Raw genomic sequence first — 20,708 nt, 5'->3', positions numbered from 1 at the left:
TCCACATTGGAAGGGATTTTTTTGTCAGTATTATCAATTAATGTCTTATCCCAAAAATATATAAAAGATAATGACATTCATATAATTTAATTGAAACTATGCATCTTACAATAATTAAGATGTTATGGTTACAATTTTGTTTCACTACAAATAAGAAACAAATGCATTATAGTACCTAAATCAAAAGAATGATAGTGTCCAAGAAACTTCAACAATAAAAACAAATGCACTTGTTAAGGTTTGCATCTAAACATACACAATTGGACCTATTCCAAGTTTATATTTAATCAAAGGCAAAAAAAATCATACATGCCAATGAGCACATTGAATCATTAATTTTGTTGTCATATTTATACGTACGTTTCCAAAGTTTTGGTGAATATTTGAGATACCACCCTCTATTTTCAAACTGATGACATACCCTTTGACCTAAGTCTTTTCTTGAGAAATTATTGGAAAATGTTCTAAATACCCTTATCTTTCAAGCTCTCTATGATTTTTCTCTCCAAAATCTATCATCTTTACCCTCATCTTCAACCCTTAAAGGAGAACTTACTTGCGCTTGATTGGCAGAGAGATGCTTCTCGTTTTCTTATTTTGCTCCTCAAAATGATGGTTTTGATTTTTGGCGAGGAAAGAACAAACAAGGGAGATAGGCGAGAGATGAGAAGTGAGACTTATACAAGAGAGCTGTTATTAGCACCCAACTTTTAGTTATTACACCCATTTTATTAAATTATTTATCACACCTCAATAATAGATTAAAACCTAGTATTTAAACATTAGAAAGGTTTGGCTCGTATTATAATCTCAAAACATCAAAACATTCTTTCGAACAATTTCAGTAGTTGTTTCTAATCATAATTAGGCTCATATAAAATCATAAACCTAAAAATAAAAATCTAACAACACCATTTGAACTGCTGAGTGAGAGTCAGAGTCATAGTACAGAAAAAATAACATCTCGGTCCTCTTGTGATGATGGTTTAGATCTATTTTTCATTTTTTTTTTTTTTTTTGAAATATTGCTAGATCCAAGTCTTTAAAAATGAACGTTTATAGAACTTTGAAAATTTTAAGTGTGAAATTTTATTTATTCACTGATACAATCGATCTAAAGGGTGCTACAGGAACTTGCGTTACAGAGGATCCACTTCTGCCAATAGCTGTTCTCTTTATATAAGAGGGTGATGAGACATACCCCTCCATTGTTTTGGTAAATATTTGAGATAACCTCCTATGTTTTGAAACTGATGAGATACCCCTTTTACCTCAATCTCCTAATGATCTCCTATGTTTTGAAATTGATGAAATGCCCACTTGACTTCAATCTTCTGTGAATAATAAGATCAAGTCCCATAATAACATTGCAAAAGGATCTAGAGATTCGAAAAGTTTGAGTCTTTTAGATATGAGAAAATTCACCATTACATACTGGTGTTCTAAAAATATTAAAAGTTTAGCAAAACTCATGGTTGCAAAACTCTGTTTGACACGGACGAGACAAATCATTTAATTCTGTTTATAAGGATTGGGTTACATATATTTAAATTAAATTAATTATAATTTTCTTATAAAATAAGGTTGATTGGAAGATGTTTAGTCATAAAATCATATTTCATTTACATAATAAATATTTAATTATTAAAAAAAATCATTTTTTAATCAAAATCTACAAAATCCCAATTAACTTGGCCGAGATTTTCAAAATATCGTCCAAGACATCTCGTTTGTCTTGCGAGATGATGTGGTTGTTGAGATATCTTGTATATCTATATTGTTGTTGAACAACATCGAGATGACTCTGATGAGTCAACTTTGTATTGAACGAGATTTAAAACTATGGTAAAACTATATGCACAAGCACATGCACAAACATGCCTACATGTATAGGATTGAATTCCATTTACTCAATAAATATGACAATAAAAATACATGATATTGACTATGTCAGCACAAAATCCAACCGTCAGGATTTATATGTATTCCACCAATACATATCATGATGATACGAGTCATAAGAATAAGTCTCAACCAATATTGGATTTCTATACCTAATTGAACCTAATTGATGCAAATCTATTATTTTCAAGATATGTGATGAGATACACCATAATAATGATATAGTATATCTCATGCGCATTATTATAACGCATACACCTTATCTCTATTACCCTCCCGCAATTGCATGGTCTGCCTTTGAAGAAAAACTATGCAATTGATTACATAAAAGATTAACCATTTATCTCATGAAGAAGTTGAAGATAGATAGTTGCAAACGTCCGATCATGCTTGATGGTGGTCACCGCCTGTTTGTGAAATCCATCATTGTTGCATTCCGCTCATTTTTAAGTCTGTCAAAGTCGGTGGCCCACTAGATCATGTCCGTCATGATCTCTCCTAAAAGCATACGAACAAGGATGTGTGATTTAAATAGAACTATCATTAGATTTTAAATAAAAATAAAATTGAGATCTTAAGGTATTAATTTGTGATGTAGGTAGGTTTATAGAAACATAGAGAAAGGTAAGAAAAAAAATCATGCGAATCAGCATAAAGCCACTTTAAAAAATAATGGGGTAAAGCCACTATGGAATAATACCTCTTCCTAGTCATGGTAATGAGTTTAGATTAGGTGATTATTTGATGATAGTTCCATTTGGTTGATTTGGATGGTTTCATGAAAGTTTCCAGAAAAAAAAAAAAGGAACATTTCAAGATTACAAAATGGGGTTTTTTTGAGTTTCTCGACAAAACCATTAACCAAATGGAACCATTTACAACGATTTATAGGTGAAGGTGCGCTTAGTTAAGGGGTTAAGGCTTGGTCAGAGTTGATCCCGTGACTTAGGTCCAAACGCGTTGAACCCACTTTCACCCTCCATTAACCACTAACCCCTTGCTTGCTTAGCAAAAAAAGACTTCTAGGTGAATCAAGCATGGTTAATATTTTTGTTTAAAATAAAAAAAAAACTTAATATCCGATATAGCAAGATACTTCCTCTCTATGGAATAATACCTCTTCCCAATCATGGTAAATGAGTTTAGACTAGGTGATTATTGAACGATGGTTCCACTTGGTTAATTTTGATGGTTTCATGAAAGTTTCCAAAAAAAGACACACACAAAAAAAAAAAAAAAAAAGGAACATTTCAAGATCATAAAATGGTGTTTTTTGAGTTTCTCAACAAAACCATTATCTTTGAACTCTCTAAAAATCTTATCTTGCTCTTGAGATTTGAATGTTAAAGAAAATAAGATTTTAATGATGAAGGGTAAATGTTTTCCATATTTAATAATTAATTAATAAATGGTTAATTCGTTGATTTGATCGACTAGTTCCTTATTAGGAGAATTTTACTTAAAAACATTTGGAGAATTTTGCGATTATGCTCCCAATTAATTGTGTGTGTGTGTGTCCCAAGTTGGTTGACTCACAAAAAATGTCTTGAAAAAAAAGTATGAACCTGATGGTGCAAGCATGTTAGAATATTGGAATGATTGATTGTTTTTCCATATTAGTGGATGTTTCAATTTATATAAATCCAATGGCCAAATGTAATCATCTTCCAAGAATTTTCAATAAAAGTAGTTCTTCTAAATGGTCCTAGAGCTCAAGATCCATTGAGCACATTGATCTTGATGTATCGTTCTTCAATGATGGCGCTTCCGCTATCGCCAAACCTAAATCATTTTATTTGTTTTCTTTATTAGTATTTAGTTTTTTTTTTTTAAATAAAAACCCCACATTTTCTCTATGTTTTTCCAAACCTCCATACTTCACAAGTTAATGGCTCTCAATCTCAATTTTTATTTATCTAAAATCTTCTCAATGAGAGTTCTTACGTTGAAACTGTACGATCCATATTTCTACATTTTTAGGAGAGATCATGACATACCTAATCTAATGGCCACCAGCTCCGACAGACTCAAAAATGAGTGCGATGCGATAGTGATGGACTTCACAAACAGACAATGACCATCATCAAGCATGACTTGAGGCTATTCACTTTCAACTTCTTCATGAGATCAAAGACTTGTATTTTAAGTTATCAATTGTATAGTCGTTAATCACCGGTTATCCACTCGTCACTACATCCAAACAAAGAGAGCCCGTACTCTCAAACAGAAAGTCCAGGACATGCATCTTCAACGCATTCCTTCACAATTTTCCTAGTTTTTTAGTCAAATTCAAAGGCTTAAAAAGAGAAAATACCCTTTTTCATTAAAAATTACCAATCAACTTTGCTTTGCAATAAGAGGGGCCAAAGAAGTCAAATTACAAAATCTCACTAGGCGTTATGCTACGTCACTAGCGCCGCATTGAAACGGACACCAAAATATGTCAAATTTCCCGAGGGGTCTTGGGGTGGGTCCTGGATGGTAATGGTTTAAAAATGTTGAGTCTTTGAGACAAAAAGTTTTCCCTTGGTAGAATGTGTGAAAAATCAATCGTTTTGAATTGTTTTGGCAAAATTCAGGAATTTTTATATAAAAAAAAAGGTTGTGCCACAGTAATCTTGGAGGTCATTGGGCATCTCAAAAATAGACCAAACCTGGTTTGGGTTTAGTTTACCAGTGTCGCATAGATCTCTTCATGTGCCGTAGGTAAATTTTGGAATTGGGGATTGGGTTTTTAATCGAAGGTTTCTGACAACCCTTTGGTCTTGTCAGGTTTCATTTTCGTGAAAATAAATTTGTTCAATAGAAACTAAAAGTTAGAAAATTTTATAGAAACCAGATCGATACGCGAGAAAAAATACTAAATGATTATACTAAGTATGGATTTTAAAAAAGATGCTAACTTTACCTAATTTAACATACAAGTAATAGGATTTTAATTAAAAAACTACACCTATAAAACTTCTATAACTATTAGGAAGGTTTAGAGGATCCTTACTTGAGACTTAGGCGAACGACCTTGAAGAATGCATAAATCCTTAGTCGAAATCCTAAGCTTTCCTCTTCGGAGCTATCAAAAATCCTAATTTTACGCATTCCTTTGAAGCTAACGACGAGACAGACAACTTCTTCTCTTACAACGAATCCTATTTGGGTCTCTAGGTGTTCGAAAATTATAATGAAAGTTTATCAGAGATTCTAAGGTTTTTTAGAAAATAGAACGTGTTAATAGTAGAGAAATTCTATAACTTTCTATCGGTTTTAATATTTATAATGTTAAAAGGCCGTAACGATCATTACCGAATTTATGTTAAGAGCCTAATTATCCTGTACTCCAATTTTCACAAACTTACAGTTTATTTTGATTAACTTTTCGTTGCAGGTCTAATGGTGTAATTGTTTTTATCAAATTCCAATTCAAGAAATTTTTTCCTATATATTGACCCAGGAATTTTCTCAAGATTCGTGTTAAAAATCTAGGGTATTATAAGATACATAATAAAAAGAAAGAATCTAAAAACTTAAGCTGAGCTCAAAGCAAAGTTGTCCATTAAAATGGTTTCTATTTGGTTAAAACTTATTCAAGTTTCTTAAAGATAGAGTCTATGGTTAGTTGTGGTAGAAAATAACAACATATTGGTATTTTTTTTTTTTAGAATTTTTTATTGGTCTTACTCAATATCTTTCTAAAGGTTGAAAGAGATTGACACTTTTGAAGAAGCTGAAGTACAAAAGGGCTAAATCCAAGATGAAAAGTTGTGGAACAATGGTAAACTAGTTTCAATAGTTCAAAATTATGAGCTCAAAACCTTTCATTTAGAGTAAACAAAGCAAAATAATATTTCTTTACACATGAAATGCGTCAAGGTTGGAAACATTTATCATCTTCAAATCAAATATTTGTAGGAATTGAATACCTCGAAATCATTCCTCAAATTTTATTTTCTTTAGAAAATCTAATAATTACTTGAATTGTTGGCCTTGATGGTGAGAATATATAAAGATATTCAAGCAAAAATAATAATAAATCAGATTTAGTTGGTCAATGCTTTTCAAGTGAAGTGTCTCTTACATTTGACTAGAACAACGTCGTAACATGTCTCTTACGTTTGACTAGTCTGGACTCTCGTGTTTGACGGATAATAAGGATATTGACTTTTTTTTCTTAATAAATTATTCTTTCTAAAAGATCGAAGTCTTATCTCAAAAGTAAATAATGACAATTAATGAAGAATGAGACCACAACATTAATTTTAGTTACATAGCCACCCCAAATATGTCCATCAGTCACAACGCTATATATATTCATTAAATCTTAAAAGAGATTGTGGTAAGTGATTTAGACATATTTTGAGATACCACATACCCTCTTGACCTAAGTCTTTCCTAATAAACTACTATAAAATGACTTCAATGCCTCATCTTTCTTGCTCTCTAGCAAAACAATTATTTGATTTCTATCTCTCCTAAATCAGTCATCTTCAACCCGATGGTAAAAACTTTTATCCTCATCTTCAAACATATAATTCTGTTACCTTCAACTGCCAAACCTAGAGAACAAGATATAATTTTTGATAAAATGAAAATACGATGACTTTCTTTGCTAAACAAACAAGGGTTTACTACGTAAGGTTAAAGAAGAAGTTGATCTTTAGGTTGAAGGGCTGGAAGATGACAGAATTAATTTGGAAGGAAAATCATTGGTTTTTCGCTAGAGGTTGAAGATGAGGCCATTTAAGTGACTTTTTATTAGTCTTCCAAAATAGACTGAGGTTAAGGGGTATATCATCGTAGCGAAAAACACAAGGCTACATATTCAATCCTCCATTACAAACTGATTAGTTAAAGTCTTCTTAGATAGAACCATCAACAATTAATCAAATACAAGAACATTCGAATCCAAATTAATTTTTATTATCAGAATTCAAATTTAAAATCCGACGAATACTCTATATCAATATTTGAATTCAAATACTGTATCGAATATGCGATATTAATTTTAAATTTTGGATCTAGAATATGTTATTTATAGTGTATACAATATAGTATATAATTATGAGTCGCGATAAACTGACTCAAAAAAGATCGTGAGAAGTTATTGCAATCATGGTGAGAAATTAAGGACTTTTTACAACAATGTGTTTCTTTCCGTACCCAACCCATCAAGAAAACAGAGTGCAACGTGTCTCTCATCTTTGAATTTGATGACCGCAAAAGAAAAACGAATCTTTTTGTTGGTCATGTTCTCTAAATTTAATTTACACATATGCCACTGTCCCTTATTATACGTCATTCATTCACTAGGTTTGGTGAATATTTGAGATACCACACACCCTCTTTGACCTAAGTATTTCCTAACAAACTACTCTAATTTTCTAAAATTTAAATTCACTCAAAGATTTGACCATTTGAGATTCCCAAATAAGATCTAACATTGCATTAGCTTTTAGAAAGAATTTGCATTATTTTGGGGTCTCATGTGCAATTTTAAATACTTCCGAGGTTTTTTATTTATTTATTATTTATTATTATTATTATAAAAAATTATCATGGGAACAGAATAATGGAAGTCTATCATGCTACATGTAAATCTTTAAGTTATCTTCGAATCGGTTTTTTATAGACCCAAACCCGAGTTCAAATAAATTAGATAACGATCATATAATGATCTCAATTTGAAGAATTCTATCAATTCCGATTCAATTTGATCAAGTCTGAGTTTATGAATTTATGTAAATCTTTTCAAGAAAATGTATGAAACCAATTTGATGTTAATTTTCATTTCAACACCATGTAAAGCACATTGAACCGAATAAGATCAGATCCAGCATTATTTAACATCTAAGAAAAATCTGACAGTCTATTTTGTAGAATAGGACTCAAAATCGATATACAAAAAATAAATGTGAATTTTATATTTTATTGGAATTCGTATTTTTCAATTTCAGAGCCGATTTTAATTGGATTTTGACGATTCTTTTTTATTGATCTTGTATTATACCCAAGAATCTATTGGTCGAAACACAATGAAAAACCAACTTTAGATCGAGCAAAAACGTGGTCCCTATCATTTTTATTAGTAATAATGAATTTATAAAAAATGGAAAATGTGGCTGTAGCTTGGCTAGGCTTTAAAATATTAAAACATTGGTGTTGTCCCCCATCCTTTATGTGCACTCTGCAGTCAATTTTGATGGTCCTAATGGTAACCAATATGATTACCAAACCAACCATTCGACAGTCTGAACACCATGAATTCCTTTAGTTGGGAGCTCAGTATATTTGGGTCTTTCTAGTGTAGGATAGATTCACATCCAACCATTTGTTGAGCAAACAAGTACGACCTAACCAATCATCGTCAATTTCTACTTATTGAATTTCAGATTGTGATTGGATTGTACATAATCTGAGAATAGATCTTGCACAGAAGAAGAAATGGAACAGGAAGCAAACACTGGTCATCCACACCCCAAAGAAAGAGAGCTACATTGTCCCTCTCTTCATGAAAACAAACCATGTCTTCATGAGACGTTGCAATGCCAGCACTATAGACTTGTTAGTCCGATGTTGATTTGGCCATCTTACCTGCTCTAGCATGCTTTGCAGGTGGGGTACTTGACATGCCAACTACACCTGATTCAACGACCTCAATGACTTCAGGTTCAGACACCTTTTGCTTCCAACCAAACTTTTGAGAGCTATCTTGTGATGTTGTATTGGAATCAGTGGCGTCTTGTCTTGCTTCCATATCAGCACATATTGCTGCCTCGATCGCATCCTGTTTGTGCATCGATGGCCTCCATCACCAACTCCTGACATGTGGGTTGAGGTCCCCGCACAAAGTGGTAGGATGAACTCCCAAATCCATCATCCTGACATGGCCATGCCCATCTTCACCCATGACTTGGGAGAAGATGTCATATCTGGACTTCAGTATCTTCTTCATCTTGGACTATAATAAATAAAAGATAATTAACACAATGTCAAAAGAGAAAATGGTAAGATTATATATGAGGAGACGTATGAGGAAAAGCATTCAGAAGGACCCAAAAGAAGAAGGTAGCGTTTTGAACTCTTAGCATTCAAAGTCACTTCACCATCAAATAGTTGACTGCTATAAATGGCACAATGTCTCTTTTATGCTTTTGTGACAATGTTTTTAGCCAATGTCTGATTTCTCAGTAACATATTTGCCAGATTTAGCATTAGGAGACCTATTAAGCTAATGCTTTCTCAACTACAAATCAGTTCCTCAACTTGTTCATGCAGCTGTTTCTGGACCTCTATTTGTAATTGCAATGCTTCAGTGATATCAATTCCACTGTTACATGGAGCAGAGAAACATATTTAGAAACTCCAAACTTAATTCAACATTAAAGAGATTAATTGATTTGATATGATCAAAGGCTTTTAAAACAAGACTGACTTGCATTAGAAACTAGAAAATCTTACACTAGTTTCAGATTGGAAGTTTAGAATCTTTGAAATATGAAATGTACCAACTCAAATTTAGACAACCTTGAGCAATCAGGAGTCGAAAGTTACAAGAACGAAGCAGCATGATTCAAGTAGCTATTTTATGTCTTACCTGATATCAACAAACAAATTAAAAATAATTCTTTAATGAAGATTTGCTTTGATTTAAAATTACATCAAATGGATGTAAAATTTGCTTTTTTGAATGAAGATTTTTTTTGCTAGGCTTCTAAATGGAAATTTAGATGAATAGATTTTCATGGAACAACCTGAAAGGTTCTCAGAAAAGGGAAGAGAACATTAACTTACAAATTAAAGAAGTCGATCTATGGACTTAAACGTGCCTCCAGACAATGGTATATGAAGTTTAACAATACCATTACATTACTTGGATTTAAGGAAAATACTGTTGAGTAGTGTATCAATCAAAAGATCGATGGAAGCAAATTTATTATATAGGTTCTATACGTAAATGACATTTCGCTAGTCAGTAGTGATATTGGTTTATTGCACAAAATAAAACAATATCTTACCAAGAATTTTAAGATGGTTGATATGGGTGAGAAAAATTATGTCATTAGCATAAAAATCTTCAATAATAGATTGAAGATTATTAGGGTTGTCTCAAAAATGATAGACTGTTTGAATCTTATAAATATTTAGTATGTCAAATTGGTCTCTCAGTAATGCACCCATCGTGAAAGGAGACAAATTCAATCTCAATCAATGTCCCAAGAACGACTTGGAAAATGAACAAATGAAGAAATAAGGATATGGAGAAATAATAATAATTGGTAAATTATAATAATGGAATTAAAACATAAGTACATGGAGAAATAAGGCATAAGCCATAATCTTCGAACCTAACATTCTAACTTAAATTTAAACTTTCATTTCTTAACGTTATCTTTCAACGATCTCTCTTTCCCACGACCAAAAAGAATTTGTATTCTTGGATGGTGCATCACACATATGATCCAAATCTCTGTTTTAAAGGCTTAAACCTAAATGTTAACCTAAGATGAGACTTTTAAAACCACCCTGAGGTGCAAAGAAGAAATGAAAATAAAAGTAAAATACATGACTCTTAAAACCGCCCTAAGGTGCCTAAAATGTTTACACCTCAGTGTGAGGCGTAACTGAGTTTTACGCTTTTGGTCAAGGCATACACCTCACATTAACTTTTTTGTTTTCGTTATTTTTCAAAAAATATATAAGCTGTATTTTCTAGTATCTTGTCTTCTTCTTCATCTATTCTTTTCTCCTATTTCTTTATTGTTGTGGGCATGGAACATAAGTATAGCTTTCAGAAATAAATTTCAATATAAAATTAGTAATATGAGCAAAGCAATAAATTGTTGAATTAATTTGATTCATAAATAAATTTTCTAGTGTTGATAAAATTAACGTGCCCCATGCCATGGCTTCTGAAAATAATGATCCAAAGTTGATAAAATTTGTCAGAAGTTCAACCAGAACCACCATGACGGTATAAATCTTTCACCGTGTATCATAGTAAAGGTAACAAAATGACTCTTTTTCGTTCGGATCGCTTTAAGTTCAAAGGTGAATTCTCTGACACCTATTACTTCAAATAATCAGTCTCTAGATGGTTGATTCAATAATAGCAATTGAGAAGTAAATGGTCTCGACGTATGAGGAAAAGCATTCAGAAGGACCCAAAAGAAGAATGTAGTGTTTTGAACTCTTAGCATTCAAAGTCACTTCACCATCAAATAGTTGACTGCTATAAATGGCACAATGTCTCTTTTATGATTTTGTGACAATGTTTTTAGCCAATGTCTGATTTCTCAGTAACATATTTACCAGATTTAGCATTACGAGATCTATTAAGCTAATACTTTCTCAACTACAAATCCGTACCTCAAGTTGTTCATGCAGCTGTTTCTGGATCTCTATTTGTAATTGCAATGCTTCAGTGATATCAGTCCCACTGTAATACAGAGCAGAGAAACATATTTAGAAACTCCAAACTTAATTCAACATTAAAGAGATTAATTGATTTAATATGATCAAAGGCTTTTTAAACAACACCGACTTGCTTGCATTAGAAACTAGAAAATCTCACACTAGTTTCAGATTGAAAGGTTAGAATCTTTGAAATATGAAATGTGCCAACTCAAATTTAGACAACCTTAAGCAATCGGGAGTCAGAAGTTACAAGAAGGAAGCAGCATGATTAAAGTAGCTATTTTTTGTCTTACCCAATATCAACAAACAAATTAAAAATAATTCTTTAGGCCTCAAACAATCACGACAAGGACTTTGGCCTCATTTAGTAGCTCTGACCGACAAGCTTCACCCATTCTAAAATAATTCTTATCCATTTCAATCTTTAATCCAACTCTCTCTCTCTCTCTCTCTCTCTCTCTCTCTCTCTCTCAAGGTAGTGGAGTGAGGTTCACACTACCTTATTGCCTTTTCTCTTCACCCCCTTCAATTTTTTATTTTCCCCCGCGTTTTTCAATAATGTCTGATGCAATCAGATCTGGAAATTTAGACTAATATGTGTGAAACTTCAACAAAAGTTGAGTTGGAAGAGAAACTCTCTTTTAAATCTATTTTATTCAACTAAAAACTGATTTAGAACTAAATTCGAGAGCCTATTTGTAGGCAAAACAAGAACTTAACATCCCCAAGTGAAATGACTACATTACCCATACATGAACACTAAAGTAACAAAAAAAAACACCTAAAAGGAATCTAACTCCAACAACTAACTACTTCAGGTTTTTTATTAACCGAAATAACAAACAACTAACAAACTTGGACTGCATCATTCTCCCATCCTTAAAAGAACTCGACCACGAGTTAGGAGACATACTAGAATAGCAAATGTTGTACATTAAACACATTATATGTGCGGAGGAAGCTCCACGCCATAAGCATTATCATTGATGCACTTTAATATCTTGCAAGGTCGCCCTTTGCAAGCTCTAAGTTTAGTGTATAAGCCACCTAGCTGCCTATCTTTGCGTAAAACCACCCAAACCAAATCACCTTCATTGTAGGCAACTCTCCTCATGTGAAGATCAACATCTTCCTTGTATTTGTTGTTCGAACTCTCAATTTGGAATTTGATTTGTTCATTAAGATCCTTGATAAATGCTATAATATCTTTCTCATGGATTTCATGCATATTCTTCATCATTTCTTTCACATCTTAACTTGCTCTACTCAAGTTCGTAAGGGAACCAAATCTCGTTGAGCTCTAGAAAGTCTCAATGCAAGGTCTATGCCAACATCAACCCACAGCAGCTTAGGAATCGGTAATGGCTTGTAACATCTTGTGTTTTGCACTTGATCCTTCAAAGCTTGACAAACTTGACATCTCTCAACATACCATGTTACATCCCACCGCAATTTTGGCAAAAAGTATTTTTCCGCTACAAAGGTCATTGTCTTGTCTTGTCTTGTCTTTTTCGAAGTGATCAACAAGTTCTCCATTATGAGGCTCCACAATAATATTTTGCCAAAATGAGCAATCCAAAATATGTAGCTGGGGTCCTTTGAAAATGAATCCACCATTCAATACATAATCATCACACCCCCCAATCTTGCTATTCCCCATAATTGGGCAAAAGTTGGCATTGTCCTCATACACATCCTTGAAGCAATCAAACCTAACAACTTTCAAAGCCAAGGTGTGCAAACACAATGCACATGTGATGGAAATGTGTGCAATGTCATCATAGATTGTGGGAGTGGTAGAAATGCTTTCTCCTATTAATTATGGGTCACCAATCTTGCTTGCCTAGCCAAAAAAAAAGAAAGAAGAGTTTATGTTTTGCACATGGTTTGTGAGCCATGTGGAGAAAGCTGGTCACAAGTGGTTTGTGTATTGTCTTATTTACTGGCTTGGTCTATGTTATATTTCTATTCTTCAACTTATTCTTCTTGGCCTACTTAATCACTCTCACTGTCTTATAGGCTGGGGTAGAATGTTATATTGGATGTCAGTGTGAAGGTTGTAAAAATGGACGTAATAAAGCTCATCAGCAGATAAATCTCAAATTTTAAAAGAGGTAAATTTCAAATTTACCTCCTCATTGGATCTCCTTGGAAAGCTCTTCGAACCAGATGTGTGGAGCATCTTTTTGTCTTGAATGGTTTACGCTGTTCTTGGTTTCACGCATCTAATGTTTCCTTTCAGAGGTGACATTTAGTGAAACAAATTTAAAATTCAGAAATATTGATTATGCATATGTTGCATTGCTGAAAATAATCAAAGAGTAGAATAATCAAGCATTGGCTACTTACAGAGAGAGAGAGAGAGAGAGAGAGATCTGTTACTTACAGGTTCGGATGATTCGAGGATAGAGATCCAATTTCTGGAATAGATTTGCCGCAGAGTGTCAAACTCAGAAATGGAGATTGATATTTAAAAAAATATCAGTTTGGCAAATGCATTCTATCTAAAATGTAGATATAACGTATACCAAGGTGTTTAACAAAAAGCATACCACTTAATATAAGGATTAAAGAGTACCGACTTATCAGCATATTGGATATTGCCCAACACATTTTCTTTTTCGCTTCTTTTTTTTTTTTCACAGGTCTTTGTATTACTCTATAGTTTAGAATCTTTTTTAAACCTACTTTTCTTTAATAGATAAATTATAATAATTGAATTAACCAAAAGCATAAGGAGAAATAAGGTATAAGTCATTATCTTCGCACCTAACTTAAATTTAAACTTTCATTTCTTATTTTATCTTCCAACTGTCTCTCTTCCATACCACCAAAAAAGAAATTCGTGTTTTTGGATGGTGCTATCACACTTGTAATCCAAATCACTGTTTTAAAGGCTTACGCCTCAAGGTTCACCTTAAGCTGAGACTCACTAAAAATATCCTTGAGATGCAAAGAAGAAATGAAAGAAAAAAAGAAGATGAAATGTATGTCCAAGATCAAGAAATTCCCAAAGGTTTACGCCTCTCACTGAGGCTTACACCTTTTTTTCATGCACACACCTCACATTAATTTTTTTTTAATCTTTTCTCTAAACTATTTTATTCTATGGAGTCATTTTTTATGTTAGACACTTAGTCCCTCATCTATCGAAAATAAAAAGAAGAGGGGAACCATCATCCCCCGTCCTTAATAATGATCTTTGCTCAAAATTTTGCAGCATCTCTCGAAAGGAGAAACAGTATATACAACAACCATACCTACATTAAAGGAACTTAGAAATCTATAGCCAAAGAGACTGATAAATTTATGTGTTTAGAATTGAGTTTCTACTTTAAGAATGGACATTGGCAAAGTTGCAGGGTTTGTAGAGCCACAAACTAAGGCACAAGAATACAAATTCATGTAGCTTAATAATTTAAGTTTTTTTTAATTTTTTTTCATTTTTGGTAGATCACACCAATATCTAGTTCTGAAGAAATGTTTTGCAGCACAAATATTACAATTCTGGAGTCTGTTGTGGCTTGAAAGAACCCAAGTCTCCATAACTGAATTTTAAGTAAAATTAAACGACTAATGTCTCTTTCCTATTCCTTAGGAACAATGTGCATTAGCCAATGTCTAATTACTTTGCAACATATTTGCGAGATTTAGCAATAAGTGACCTATTAATTTAATAAGAGCTAAGAGACAAAGAGACAACTTATTTTATTAACAAATATTACCGATTACAACAAAGTATGAAAAAATTCAAATAAAACTAGGCAGCAACATTCATTTGAACAAAAGTTTTTTTACTAGCTTTATTCATCTTCCATTTGCATGAAGTCTGTGAATCCTCGTCAATCTTTTGCGTCGCATACATTGTCGTTCTTCAAAAGTCCTTGTGAGCCATCCATTTTCCTTCCAAAAAATATTATATCCAATTGCAACACCAATAACCACTCCGCATCCATATCCTATCGACATAAATATTTTCCAATCAAATACACTTGTAGATGTTGGGTCCTTGAGTTCTTGAATCATTGTTGGTGGTGGCATCACATTGACACCTATGCATTTCCTTGACAAAGGAAAACCACATAATCGTGGATTACCTTCATAAGAATCATTTGAAAATGTATCAAATTGTTTACCTCGTGGAATGCTTCCTTCAAGATGGTTTTGTGTAACGTTCAATATGGCAAGGAAAGTAAGAGAAAGTAGTTGCTGAGGAATCTCTCCTGAAAGCGTATTTTGAGAGAGATCCAATGACTCAAGATTTTTCAAATTCCCTAGCGATGATGGAATGTGATCAATGAGGTCATTGCGAGACAAATTTAGTAGAATAAGAGATTTGAGATCTCCTATCACTTCTGGAATTTCACCTTCAAAGTGGTTGTTGGAGAGATCCAGTGTGGCAAAGGTGGTCAAGATTTTCTTTAGTACTCTGTCTTGTCCTTTGTATGAGAGGGTCACTGAGATATGATAATACGTATTATAACCTAGAATATAATTTAGACCGGACTCATTCCCTACCATCATCATTGCTTTCCAGCTTTGAAAGTATTTTGCCGGCAAAGGACCTGTAAATCTATTGGAAGAAATATCTATGACATGCAACATTTGAAACCCATAATCGGTTCGAGGATGTTCGATAGGACCATAGAATCTGTTGGATCTCAATACAAGGACCTGTAAAAAAGGCAATACCTCAAGCCAAAAAGGAAATAAATCTTGTAACAGATTATTTTCCAAATTTAGAACTTGTAGGCTTTCGCAATTAGCTAAACATCTTGGCAAATGTCCTTCCAAATGATTATGAGAGGCGTCAAAGATTTCCAATTGACTCAACTTACAAAATGATTTAGGAATTTTTCCAATTAAATCATTATGACTGAGTTTCAAGAACAATAGCTCTTTGCATCCACCTAGTTTGGCTGGTAGCTGCCCAGATAGATTGTTTGCAGATAAATCTAAATATTTAAGATGTGATAGGTTTCCAATCTCAGCAGGTATCTTCCCTGATAATCTATTATTAAACAAGAACAAAAGAGTGAGATTATGGAAAGAGACCATGGAAAGAGGCAAAGGACCAGAGATGTTGTTGAGTGACAGATCAAGATCCGTAAGGTGGATACAAAATCCAAGCTCATTGGGAATGCTGGAATGCAAGCTTGTATTCGAGAGGGATAGGGACTCAAGAATGGTAAGGTTACCTATGGAAGATGGTATGGGCCCACTAGTAAACGGGTTATTAGATAAATGAAGGTATGTGAGGTTAGTTATAAGGCCAATTTCGGGAGGTATCTTACCATTGAGCTTGTTCATTCTCAAGTCAAGGGACCGAAGTTTGGTAAGATACTTGATTTCTGATGGAATCGGTCCCTCCAATGAATTATAACTCAAGTGAAGGTATTGGAGGTTTTTAAGAGTACTGGTAGTAAAGAGTTGCACTGGAATACGGCCTGTTATAAGAGTAGAAGACAAGTCCATATAGGCTAAGTTGGGGCAATGAAAGATGAATGGGGGAACTTCATCTCCCAGTGAGTTACTAAAGAGCAAGAGTATTTTCAATGATGCCATGCCCTTAAACTGAATCGGGTCTGGATTCGTTAGATGGTTTCCAGCAAGAGAGAGATATTGTAACTTTTGTAAATTACTAAGCTCATGTGGGATAGCATCAGATAAGTAATTGTTGTGAAGCCACAGAACTTGGAGATCTAAGAGATTTCCTATCTCAGAAGGGATCATACCTGTGAAATAGTTGTCAGACAGACAAAGAGAAGTGAGTTTTGAAAGAGACCCAATTTGAATTGGGATTTCTCCAAACAAGCTGTTGATATTGAGGTTTAGGGAGGTGAGATTGGGGAAGGCCGAGAAGTCGAATTCATCAAGTGTACCATTCAAGCTCTGATCAAAGAGCTCGATCTGAACGATGATCTCAGGGTAGTTTTCGCATTGAATTCCAGTCCAATTGCAAGGACTGGTGACATCAGACCATGAATCGCTAATTGCAGTGGCATTGATCAAACTTTTTTTCCATCTGAGCAAAGCTTGTGCTGCTGATGATGATGATATTGTTGATGCAGAAGTAGTCTGTTGTTGTATCATAAGAAGAAAAACAAAAGAGATCATCAGAAAGACAAAGAAGAAAGTTTTCTTCTTCATATGTAATAATGTTATAGCCATCACTTATCAGACTTGAATTGAATGACTCTCTCTCTCTCTCTCAAAAGCCATATTATATTTATAATTATTATTACATGGAAGACAGAGAGAGAGAGAGAGAGCACAACGTGTCTCTTACGTTTGACTAGTCTCGACTCTCAACCCAACGTGTCTCTTACGTTGGATTAATAATGGAACGAGAGACCCGTCTTTGACGGATAATAAGAATATTGTTTTTTTAATAAAATTTTATTTCTAAAAGATCAAGAGTCATATCCCACAAAAGTAAATAACGACAGTTAATACCACAAAAGTCTTTCCATGCTTTGCTATGGGCTGTTTTGCTCAACAGGATTACCACATCAGGAATCCACCACCATACTCCTGTCAACATTGTCAAAGTCTTATCTCAAGGATATACATTACGAATATATCTACACGTATCCCTCTCAAGGTTTGTTACGAATATTTGAGATACCACGTATCCTCTTGATCTAAGTCTTTCCTATTAAACTACTATAAAATGACTTCAATACCTCATCTTTCATGCTCTCTAGCTGACAATTGTTTGATTTTTCTCTCCTAGATCAGTCATCTTCAAACATATAATTCTGTCACCTTCAACTGCCAAATCTAAAGAACAAGATATGATTTTTGATAAAATGAAAATATGATGACTTTCTTCGATAAACAAACAAGGGTTTTCTATGTAAGGTTAAAGAAGACGTTGATCTTTAGGTTGAAGAGTTGGAAGATGACAGAATTTTGGAAGAAAAATCATCAATTTTTTGCAAGAGGTTGAAGATGAGGCCATTTAAGTAACTTTTTTATTAGTCTTCCAAAATAGACTGAGGTCAAGGGGTACATCATCGTATCGAAACACACAAGAGATTTGTCAAATATTTGCCAAAATTGTAAGGAGTATGTCGAAACCATCTAATCCTCCATGACAAACTGATTAGTTGGAGAATTTTTGGATAGAACCATCAACGATATTGCTTTCGACAGATAATAAAGATATTGTCTTTTTTTTATTTTCTTAATAAAGTTTTCGTTCTTCTATCACGGACCTTATTGGAGTAACGGAACGAGGCCTGTGTTTGACAGGTAATATGAATATTACTATTTTTTTTTTCTTAATAAAGTTTTATTTCTAAAATTTTTTTTTTTGATCAACATTGTTAATGTCTTATCCCAAAAGTAAATAATGACACTTAATGAGCAAGAGTATTTCTTAGTTCCTTTGGACACTAACATTGTTTTTCTTTTAAATTAAATCTTATCTTTTAAAATAAATAATGATAATTATACAATTTAATTAAAATCAATATATTTAACCTTAACGGAATAAAGTAGCATCCTTCACAATCTAAAGAGGACAATAGCTTTATGAAGGCATCAAGTACTTCCTCCAAGGTCTCTTCTAGAGTATATACAACTAATAAAGGATATTTCTTATTTTCTACGTAGATTGATATACTTTTCTTACTTAAAAGGTTTTTTTTTAATATCAAAATTATCAATACCTTAACATTAAAATAAATAACAACAGTTATGTTATATAATTAAAATTAAGGTTTTTATATTAATAATAAAGAAAAGAATTTGACACTCCAAAGACTATAAAAGATTAAAAAAAAAAAAAAAAGTCATCTTACAAAAAATCCTGCCAGAGGAATATCTTTTTAAATAGTCGTTAAGTTTTGTGAGATAGTTTGATAGTCCATAACTACACCTTATTATTCTTTCAATCCCAAGACCATGACCCTTCCAAGTTTTCATGATTATTCCACACCCTTGTTTTCAAATTAATGGACATACTTCTTTGACCAACATATTTTCTGAGAGGGTAATAGAAAATTATCCAAAATGCTTTCATCTTTCATCTCTAGTAAAAACTTTTTGATTTCTTCCGCCATCTCTCTTCCCGCAAAAATAAAAAATAAAAACAACTCTCATCTTAAAGTTCAAGTTTTACCCAACAATTACGGATTTTTCTTCTTTTCTCCTCCAAATCTGCCATCTATAATCCCATGCTTAAACCTAAGAATAAGATAAGTAAAAGATAAGAGATTTTTGGAAGAAAAACAAGATTTATCTTCAATACAACGTGAACTAGGTTAAAAATATTTCAACCTAAATGTTGAAAGAGCTCAAAAAATGACAACATTGTTGGTGAATAATCAATCAATTTTGCCTTTTTAAGTCTTTCAAAGTAGACTAAGATCCAAGAGTACTACTTCTTAAATTTAGAAAGAAAGGACATCTCAAATATTCACCATAATTGTGAGGCGTATGTCATAATCACCCTTTCTTCACACGTGAAAAAGGGGTAAATTCGACACGATCGTTTTAAACTCTACGTGAAGAAAGGGCGACTTTGATGGACCTTGCTGTCAAATTTACTCATTTTTTTACACGTAGTGATTGGGGAGTCCATTGCAACCTATTTGGCCTCGGTCTCTCTAGGTGAGACTCCATTTGTCCATCATATCGGTAAAGTTCATAAAAGTAGCATATATCTAATAAAATATAATTTAACACCATTTTATTAATCAAATGAAATAATGGAAATTATGTAATTTAATTAGAAGTAAGGATTTTTATATTTTTTATATTTTGTTAGTGCAATAAAGTAGCACAATTGTTACTCTAAAGACTTCAAAAGTATAAAAAGTCGTTATCTTCTATAAATGTCCTTATCGGAGTAATGGGACAAGACCCATGTTGGATAAGTCATATAATAATGACGATTAGATATGTTAGTAGAAAATAAAGAATTTTCTTCAGTGCAATAAAGTATAATTCTAGACACTCTAAAGACTATAGAGAGTAAAAAGTTCGATCACCTACTATCACGGTTGCTATTAAAGTAATGGGATGAGACTGGTGCTGGTGTTGGATAAGTAATAAGGGTATTGCTGATTTTCTTCGATGCCTAACATAGCTCTTCCCACTAATATGCCTTTTTTATGTCAGAATTATCAATGACTTATCCAAAAAAATTAATAATAATAACAACAATTGTGTAATTTAATTAAATTACAGACTTTACAATAATGGAATAAGATTACGGAGTTAAAGGGTACAAAAATTACGAAAAACCATCTTAAAAGGATTAAGAGTAACATGTATAATTAAAAAGCAAATATTACTTAATTGTTGGGACTTTTTCCCAAATGCATCTCAGATTTTTGAGTGATAACTTAACAACGTACCCAGGTAGTAAGGTCTCTCTTTCTTAATTC

The 20,708-nt window shown here is 33.0% G+C and overlaps 2 protein-coding genes and 1 long non-coding RNA gene across 5 annotated transcripts in view; all 3 read right to left on the bottom strand.

Moving 5' to 3' along the window:
* LOC147382904 (uncharacterized) overlaps positions 1-20,708 on the bottom strand; it is a 64,852-nt gene that overhangs the window by 6,309 nt on the left and 37,835 nt on the right. The gene's annotated exons all lie outside the window — the stretch shown is intronic.
* LOC147382908 (uncharacterized) lies at positions 7,916-13,595 on the bottom strand. Its single transcript, XR_015173217.1, has 3 exons — positions 13,442-13,595; positions 11,263-11,332; positions 7,916-8,854 (listed from the first exon to the last, which is right to left on the bottom strand). It is a non-coding gene; the product is annotated as an uncharacterized LOC147382908 (long non-coding RNA).
* On the bottom strand, positions 14,997-17,545 carry LOC147382907 (uncharacterized). The gene has a single exon (XM_086427080.1). It carries the CDS (start codon positions 17,479-17,481, stop codon positions 15,118-15,120), a length of 2,364 nt encoding a protein of 787 aa, XP_086283206.1. The 5' UTR covers positions 17,482-17,545; the 3' UTR covers positions 14,997-15,117.

Source organism: Akebia trifoliata, chromosome 16, assembly GCF_017979445.1.
Source record: "Akebia trifoliata isolate Shusen 1 chromosome 16, ASM1797944v1, whole genome shotgun sequence".
NCBI lineage: Eukaryota > Viridiplantae > Streptophyta > Magnoliopsida > Ranunculales > Lardizabalaceae > Akebia > Akebia trifoliata.
This window is presented reverse-complemented; position numbering and strand designations above follow the sequence as displayed.

Excerpts from the sequence above, each read along its gene's own strand:
- LOC147382907 (XM_086427080.1), bottom strand. The coding sequence starts at position 17,481 with ATGGCTATAACATTATTACATATGAAGAAGAAAACTTTCTTCTTTGTC.